The 9,346-nt window shown below is 49.5% G+C and overlaps 1 protein-coding gene across 1 annotated transcript; it reads right to left on the reverse strand.

Moving 5' to 3' along the window:
• Positions 1-892: 892 nt before the first annotated feature.
• Positions 893-2,255, reverse strand: LOC119133944 (syncytin-A-like). Its single transcript, XM_037270280.1, has 2 exons — positions 1,550-2,255; positions 893-1,492 (listed from the first exon to the last, which is right to left on the reverse strand). The coding sequence occupies exons 1-2, from the start codon at positions 2,209-2,211 to the stop codon at positions 1,003-1,005; spliced, it is 1,152 nt and encodes a 383-aa protein (XP_037126175.1). The 5' UTR covers positions 2,212-2,255; the 3' UTR covers positions 893-1,002.
• Between the last annotated feature and the right edge of the window lie 7,091 nt (positions 2,256-9,346).

Genomic DNA, 9,346 nt, shown 5'->3' on the forward strand with positions numbered 1-9,346 from the left:
AAATGATGGATTTTTCAGCATTCATCTTTGTTTTTAAAACAGGGCATTTTCTGGACTGGTGAAAATTCAGACTATACCTACTTTTACAGGCACCACTACACTAATGGTATTTTCACATCGGGAACTCGTAAACACACTGCTGTTCTGCACGTTAATTGTTTTTCTTTGACTGTAACATTTTAAAGATTGAGAGAAGCCAACATCAAATTTGTGATTAAATTTCCTTAGTATGTCTGCTATTCCTGTCTGTCTCAACAATATAATGTGTTTCTCCTTCACCATTTTTCTCTTCTGGCTGAACCGATCTAGAGTGTGTCTGCCGTAGTAAATGTATGCCATCTGTTAGGTTACGGATTTTAGCTATTGATCTGACTCCAAATTATGATCAACACTTAACACAAGAGTTGTTACGTCCAAATCTACACACTGTCGCACCTAACAATTCTGCGAGTTCGTTCTGTCAAAGAGAAGACCAGTAGATCAATTAGGCCGAATTTACCAATTGTTTAATCCTGACAAAGCAAACTAATACAGGCCTGGGTCTCGGGTCCCTAACACAAAAACTCGTGTGCCTTCGTGACCATCAAAGACAACACATTCTTCCGGGTTGCCCAGTTTTAAAGAAACACAATATGAATATTCAAGCATGCAAAATATTGTGTGGTGATTGGTCGATGGTCGATGGTCGTAACCTCCTGGTTTGGGTTTTTCCCCTGCTCAGCACAGGTGTCTGGACCACAAAGACGAGTTGTTCTTCACCGGCCTTGAGATATCCTCCCTGTCTGGTCATCCTGTTCCACAATACTTTGTAGAGAACAAATTCATTGTAGCCTGCACATTCCTTTCCACTTATTAATCACCACACGAGTACACTACTACTGATATGATTGATATGATTATAAGTCTAGCGCTGTCTTAACAAAATATGTTTGCAAACTGCCGAAAGCACATTTCCCTTTATTCCCTCTCATGACCTCATTTATGAGGTCATCACCAGTTACTCTAGTAATCAGCGACCAGCACACTGTCGGTCCTTTCTTCCCCCCGCGGCTCCTGTTGAGTCACCAGGGTATATTGGCCCTTCAGTGACAACGGGCCAACGGTTTTCTCGATCAACCGAACAGTGAGTGATCTAATACATGGAATACAGCAACAACCGCATAAAATCTTTATTGTAGTAAAAATAGCCACAGCAACCAGCACAGACATGATGAGGCCTTTCCAGTTTCCGAACGTTTTCATCCAATCAGACCAAATATCGGTGCGTACACCTGAATGATCTTTCATCTTTTTATTCAGTATCCTTAGTCCTTCCAACGCCCGGGTCAGTCGGCCCCCTGGTGCCGTGTTGTTGGGGATGAAAGTACAACATGCATCCCCGAACATTCCGCACACACCATGTTCCTTAGCCAATAGCATGTCCAACGCAATTCTATTTTGGAACGACATCAATGACGTCGCGGCCAATTGTTCATGGACCGCTGCAAATGATTCAGCTGTATAATTACCCAGCCGTTGGACATTGTAATGAATATAATTAACACGGTCAACATTTTTATTGGGGGTGATCCATAAGAAAATGCTTTCGAATCCCGAGGACACTTGATTAACGAGTTTATACTCATCTGGCACACCCCGGGGCACTCCTATAGCGTCAATATATGTCGGATCGTTGTCGCTCAACCATGGGGGCAAAACGTCTCTTTTGGCTCGCCTTAGGAGCCCCGCCAATGGGAACTCCATGTTCCAATTGAGATTCTGTATTTCAATGGGGACAACCACCACAGGCATTATCAAAGACACAAGGGCACAGATACCTGATGCATTCTTCGGCAAGCGATCATATAATTTGTTGTCACCACACCACAACCAGAGGTCTGCACGAGAGAGAGGAGAGGGGACATTCAAAAACAAATTTATCCTGCACCATGTGTGATCTATTGTCCCAATACTTATGCCGTTTCCCTTTAACTTTAAACATGTCATATTTTGTTGAGTCACATGGCTATCAAAAATGGGCTTTCTTTTCTCCAAGCCCACGACTGGGAAAATATCATTATAAATCAAACAATCGCCACTGGTCCTGGACTGGGTCAACACCTGTAAAACACATGCTGATTCTATTGCAGCTGGAACAATTTTTAACACTACTCTTGCTTCGAGACAAACCACACAATCTTCACCAGTTGCATTAGCAGCTTGTTCCGCCATCAAAAGCCAATTATTGTTTACAGCGGTGACTCCCGTAGTGACCCGAAACCAATCATCTACGCTCCTAATCGCTTTCGCTAAAATTCGGGGGTCTGTTGAGGGACTCAAAGATACTTCTTGTTTGGCATCCTCACCTTGACAGAGGAACATCTGCCAATACGGGTATTTATACACATATATGTTTAACTGGAAACCCCAGCACCCTACTGTGCGTCTTCCTAAATGTAAATCGTGTGAAGCATTAACCCACAAGGTGATGCCTGTCTGCGTTTTTTCCCCTTTTATCATTTGCTGATGTTGTTTTGCTTGAACACTAGTCCCCCATGACTTATACCAATCTTTAGTGTCCCATACCAGATCTTTCCAACCCCTATTTACCAAGTCGTTGGTCAAATACCAATCATAATCCCGATAATCCTGTCCTCTAATCTGCCCGTTCACCAAACTTTCAAACGGTATGATAATTTGTACTGTCACGTTTTTAGGGATGCAGACCTGGATCCCCCATTTAAATGATTGGACCGGTTCGCAGTGTCCCCGGTGTGTCTGAGTGACCCCGGTCACTTGTCTTTTGGACCGGATGTTTAAATGATGCTCAGACATGATGTTGTTTGTGGTGTGTGAAATTTGAATCTGGGACGTTTTCTGCTGGAAGGTCTCATCAATCGTCATCACTGTCCACACAAAAATACAACCTACAAATAACAGTCCTAAAATTAATCTCGCAAATTTCGAAAAACCATTCGGGCCCTCCCCTTTCCTTCTCCGTATTGCTTCCCCTACTCCTTCTGTTCCCCCCCTCTTGGCCGGGTCCGGGACACGGCCAACCAGGAATACCTTCATCCTGACGGAACAAACTCTGGGGCCGGACGGAGTTGTGAGTAGTGATACCACCGGCGTCCTTTGAAGTCGAGTTGGGCCGCGTGAGACGTCCTGGCCAAGACACGAAAGGGGCCCTTCCACCGGGGGTCCGTCCACTTCCTGGAGATGACTCGGACGTACACGTACGGCGTGAGCTGTTTCTCCACCGACACACCTTCCTCCGCCGCAGCCGCAGCGGATTTTTCTCCAAGCTGTGCAGAAACACTGGACACCAAAGCAGACAAATAGGACCAGTATGCTGTATGAGATAAATTAGGTACCGGAACATCCTCTGGTGGGACGAGCGTCGTCGCTGGTCCTGGCATTAGACGGCCCGTCATCAACTCAAACGGTGCGAATCCAGTGCTCCTGTTAACGGATTGTCTCACAGACAGCAAAGCAAGCGGAAGTGCTTGTAGCCAATTCATTGCCGTCTGAGCCATAATTTTGGCCAATTTCTCTTTTAGCGTTCGGTTAAGTCGTTCAACGCGGCCTTGAGACTGAGGATGGTAGACACACCCGAATCGATGCTTCAACCCCAAAATTGATTCTACCTTGGCCAAGGCTTTGTTGTTAAAGTGTGTACCATTGTCAGAACGGATCAAGGCCGGAAAACCGTGGGTAGGGATGTAATGGGTGATCAAAGCCTTGATCACCGCAGCAGAATCTTCCTTCGAGCACGGATATGCCTCCGGCCAGCCCGAGTAAGCGTCAACCAACACAAGCAAAAAGCGTTTTCCATTCACTCTTGTATTCATGTCTGTGAAATCAATGATCACCTCTGCCCCCGGCCATGGGGCCGGCTGAAACAGGCCGGGCTTAGGCTTCAACGTAGGGCGTGCATTGAACGTCTGACAAGACTCACAATCCGCAACGAATTTCCAGACCACATCTGAGAGTTTGGGATGCCACCAACTTCGAAGATGGATCATCATGGCATGGGGACCCACATGGGAAGGTGTGTGAGCCTGTGTCAGGACCTCCGACATCAGCCTTCCCTCCGGAAGAGCTGGCTGTCCTTTGGGTCCTACCCACAAGCCATCTGATCGTTTGACAGCCTTTGCTGCCAGCCAGACCGATTTTTGTTCCGGGGACGTGGCACCCTGGGCGGCACACAGATCGGCATGCGAGAGTGACAGAGGCAAACAGGAGTCGGGGTGTTCCCCGTCCACAATTAGTGGACCGCGGGACACCATCATGTCCTCTGCCCCGCCATACCCGGCCGTCTGCTTGGCCAATTCATCAGCCGCTCGATTCCCCCTAGCTACTAAGGTGTCAGCTTTGGAGTGACCAGGCACTTTGACAATGGCCACCTCGCTCGGGTACTTCAATGCCTCAAACAACTGCAACATCAAATCCTTGTGCGCAATCTCCGAGCCCCTGGCCGTCGTGAACCCATTCTGCAGCCACCCCACCAGATCGAGTAAAGCCGCCGACACCGCATAAGCGGAGTCAGAATAGATGGTCACGGCTTCCCCCTTGCATTGTCGTAAAGCTACCACCAGAGCAAAGACTTCTGCCGCCTGGGCCGATGGGTGGGTGTTGAGCTTCATCACTTTAAGAGGCTGGAAGGAACCATCCCTCCACTCGACCGCAGCCGCATGGAGGGAGCCCATCCTGTCTCTCCAGCAGCAGCCATCTGTGAACACCACACGACCGTGCCCGAGCGGAGTGGAATAGAGGTCAGGTCGGACTTTCGCCACCGTCTGGACCTTTGATGCACACTCATGGGGTCCCACCAACAATTGATCGGCCATGTTCACTCCGGAATGGACATAGTTGACATTTGGGGCAGTCAATATTTTCAACAACCGTGTTTGTCGCAGTGGAGTCAACGTGAACGCCGCCGATGCGACAAATGAAGACACTGCATGATCAGTTAACACATAAACTGGATGCCCCATGACCGTGTGGGCTGTTTTGAGTAAGACCTTTGCCAGGCCAGCCGCATATCTGGAACAATCGGGTTGTCGTTGCTCAATGTTGTCCAAGGGGACGCTGCAATACATCAACACTGCACGTCCATGCTGCATTTTCTGGTACAGAGCTCCATTCACAACTTTCCCTGAAATAGAGACATCTAGATGGAAGGGCAGAGTGTAGTCAGGAGTGGCCAAAGCCGCAGCAGAGGCCAGCTCCTGCACCAGTGACACAAAGACCTCAGCAGCCTCCGGTGTCCAAACCAGGCAAGCCCTGAGATTCCTCGCCCCCTGTTCGCGGATCAGGGCCCGTAGGACACCAGTTTTGTCAGCAAAACAGGGTATGTAATGTCTGCTGTAGCCGCACAACCCCAGGAATGATAGCATCTCCTGGACGGTGGCGGGCCGTGGGTGTCGGAGGATGGAGCTTCTATGTTCAGGCGACATGGCGAGGCCACTAGGGGTCAACACACGTCCCAGAAAAGTGACCTGTTGGCGACAGCATTGCAGTTTCTTTCTTGACACCTTGAACCCTTTCTCCCCTAACCACAACAACACTTTCTTTGTTCCTTCAAGACACGTCTGCTCGTCTTTTGCTGCAATCAACAAATCATCGACATATTGCAACAACAATGTGCCATCCGGCATTTGGCATGGTTCGAGGAGTTCTTTGAGGACCTGATTGAACAATCCTGGCGAATTTTTGAATCCCTGCGGCATGCGTGTGTATTGCAATTTCATCCCTTTGTAAGTGAAGGCGAACACGTGCCGCACTGAGGGGGAAAGCGGGAGGCAGAAGAAGGCATTAGCCAAATCAATTACGGTGAACCACTGATAGGCAGGGTTCAATGATGCAAGGATTCGGTGCGGGTCTGGCACGGGAAGAACAGGAGTTATAGTGACATCATTTACTGCTCTCAAATCATGTGCCATGCGCCATGTTTTCCCATCTGCTTTTTGGACTGGCCTTAACGGGGTGTTCCATTCGGAGCATGACACTTCCAACACCCCTGCGTCCCAGAGGCCGCACAGAGTGTCTTCCATGCCTTGGTCCGCCTCACTCGGCCAACGATATTGGGGTCGTTTGATAGGCTGCGTCTCATCCATTTGGAGATCAATAGGGGCCATCGAGTGACAAAACCCGACATCAAATGGACCTTGGGACCACAAGGTGTCGGGCAAGGCCGCGAGCATTACTTCAGCGTCCTCATGATCAGTTAATTCCCTGCCATGTGTGCGAGATACCAACATCATCTCCAGCAGCCCTGAGTCTACCATGGGTTGTTTAATTTGGTAAGCTTTCTGAGACTCTGACCAATACAAATTAGGGATGTGTGTTTTCCGCCAGTCGGTTTGCAGCAACAAATGTTTGACCATTGAGCCCAATTGTCTGGCTTCATGACCTGGGGCAAGAGCTAGCGAAATGTGTGGTACCCCTTTTTCTGTCATTTTGAACCACTGCATTTGTTCAGGTGTTAATTCAGTAGCTGCTGCAACTCCCTCTTTACCAATCAAAATGCATGATGAAGTTAAATCCCACATGTGCCCTTCAATTTCTTCAAACAAATCCCGATAAACATCATCACTTTTTCGGTCATAATATAGAGTGCAATGCAAAGGATCAACAGGTGGGTGGTATGGCGCCAGTGAGCAGATCCAGGGCTTCCACAGTAGGTAGGTCGAGAACACACCGCCACCAGCAGGGGTTTCTGGCTCCAGCCTGGCCCAGTAGATGGTTGCAGTTTCTGCTTCTGTCTGTAGGGGCGCCATCAGCCACTGGCCATGTTGTTGTAGCTGCTGTGAGCACGGAATGCTGACACCATTTGGAAATTGAATTATCACTCCCTCCGGCCCACACAGGATTTTAGCTTCAACGGCTGACAGCAAATCCCTCCCCATCAAATTGATCGGAGTGTCTGTAGAATGGATATATTTGTGCCACAGTCTACACCCCGTCTGGGTGATCACCGTCTCAAGTGGTTTGGTAAAAGGCAGAGTTCGTGGTTGTCCCGAAAAGCCGACTAACGTTGTTGTTTTCTTTGACAGTGAGGATACAGGTAGGGCAGTGTTTATTGATGAATAAGTTGCTCCTGTGTCCACCAGCATCTGCACAGGTTTTCCCTCCACTGTCACATGAAGCATTGGCTCCGCCGCGCCACTGCTTCTCTGGCTTCCCGGGCAGCCCTATTCAAATTGTCCACACCAGAGATCATCATGTTGGTAGTACTGACCTCCGTGTGTTTGTGGCTGTTGCCAGGGCCGTCCACCAAATGGAGCTGTTGCTGCCTGTTGCATCGGCGCCCCGGGTTGGCGTGGGGGGCCTCCGGCTGGGCGGGCGGCTCCGCGCGGTCGACTTTGTGGGCATCCTCTTGCCCAATGATCGGTTTCGCCGCAGATGAAGCATGCGTTGGATGGGTCGGGTTGGTATGTCATCCTGCCCGGGTAAGCGGGTGCACTCCCTCCCCGGCCTCTGTATCCACCCCGGAACTGGCCCCTCCCGCGCCCAACCACCTGAGGAGCCTGTGACATTTGCATTTCCTTTTTCTGTGATTTTGACTGTTTAGCTTCACCATGCATCTTTGCCAATTGTAATTTCAGCAACTGTTTTGATAATGCGTCTGTCTCGTTCTCAACTTTAGCTTGTGACTCAGTGAACGTTCTGCAGTGATACAAAAGATGACGTTTAAATCGTGCTTCGGCACAAACCAGAATGTCAGGGTCTGACATCAGCTGCTGCTTCACGTCTGGCGGAAGTCCATCCACTAGCGCCGTCCGGAAGAGCACCTCTGCCTCGGGCGAGAGAGCCGGATGACGACCTGTAGTTTCAATCCAACTTTCCACACATGTTACATAATGCTGTGCTGGTGACATTTTCACATCATAAGGAAACATAGTGGAGGCCAGATCGGTGGGTTGTGGGAAAGTCAATTTAATGTTTTCAAACAGGGGCGCTGCTACTTGTGGCAAGGGCACCTCCCTCCCCAGTCTCGCTGTGCCTGCTGCTTCCTCAATCGCCTGCAATTGTACTAGAGAGCATGCTCCTGCCAATGTCTGACGCATGTCACCGAGTGTACAGCTCTGCCCACTCATCAGAGCCAAAAATTTGTTCAGCCACACTTTACCTCCTCTGTGAAGTGGGGGCATTTTTTCCATCATCGCAGTCACATCACGGAGCACCATAGGCTCGTAGTGCTGGCCGCCTGGTGTGGTCACCAGCGGACACATTAATTCATTTTTCTGCCCCTCGGTCTGCGTCATCTGACCCTGACCACTCCGCAAATTGTATCCTTTCCGCATCTCTTTCTCTCCCTGCCTGTACCTCTTTCTACTATCCTGATTCGCGTACTGTAACATTTTCCTCTGTTGCATTACAACGTTATCTTCCCCCTCCCCCTCGCTGCTATCACACTGTGGAAGCTCTTTCTGTCTCCGCTCGCCCTTTGCGTCTTCTCGTCTCACTTTTTCTGTTGCCCATTTCAACATCTGCATTTCCAGTCTACGCTGCTCCTCAGCTTGATCAACTTTTTTCTTTAGCTCCTCATTTTCAGCACTAAGTCTCTGCCAACTTTCTCCTTTCGTCACGTTGGAGGAGTGGGGGCTCGGGCCGGGGGTGGATGTGACCACGTGGGCTATATCCCCCTCCCGGGCCCGGCGCCTCTCTTTATTTACTGCTTGTTCAATCAGCTGCACAATGCTCTGATCTGCCCTTTCGCCTTCACCCTCAACATCCAACACCATCCGGCCACCCAACGTCACCACCGGAGCCATCACTCCGGGGGCGCCGTACGGCGGCGGTCCAACATTGGTCACTCCGAGTGTGGGGGCACTCGGGTGTGTCACATCATGCAAAGATGGATAAATGCCCTTGTATTCATTCCTTTCCTCGTCTATTTTCACCACTTTCTCTACCTTCTCTGCTCTTCTCTCACTCTCTGCATGTTCTACGGGAATTTTCTTTTGAGTAGCGAACAAAGCTGTTGCAGCTGTCGCCAAATTGTGCAGAGAGCGCCGCTCTTCCTCTTTTTCCCTAATGTGCTTCTCTAGCAACCTGCGCTTGCGCCAGTCGGCGCCTTTTTTCTCAACCTCTAGGTCAAGCTTTCCTTTCAACACCACACACTCTTTTTTCTGCAATTGCCTTGCCAGGCGTTCCATGTCCCAAGCTGTTGGGAAGCCCTGAAACAATTTGTCAGCTTCCAATTTCACGAAGACTTTTCTGTGTTTCATGCGCTCCTTTGCAACTTCTTTTCGGTCAAATCCACTCACAATTTGCGCTTCCACATCAGCATACAATCCTTCAACCTCATTCCATTCATTCCTCTCACCACACACACTCTCACTCCATTCATTCCTCTCAC

The sequence above is a fragment of the Syngnathus acus genome, chromosome 14 (genome assembly GCF_901709675.1).
Source record: "Syngnathus acus chromosome 14, fSynAcu1.2, whole genome shotgun sequence".
NCBI classification, from domain to species: domain Eukaryota; kingdom Metazoa; phylum Chordata; class Actinopteri; order Syngnathiformes; family Syngnathidae; genus Syngnathus; species Syngnathus acus.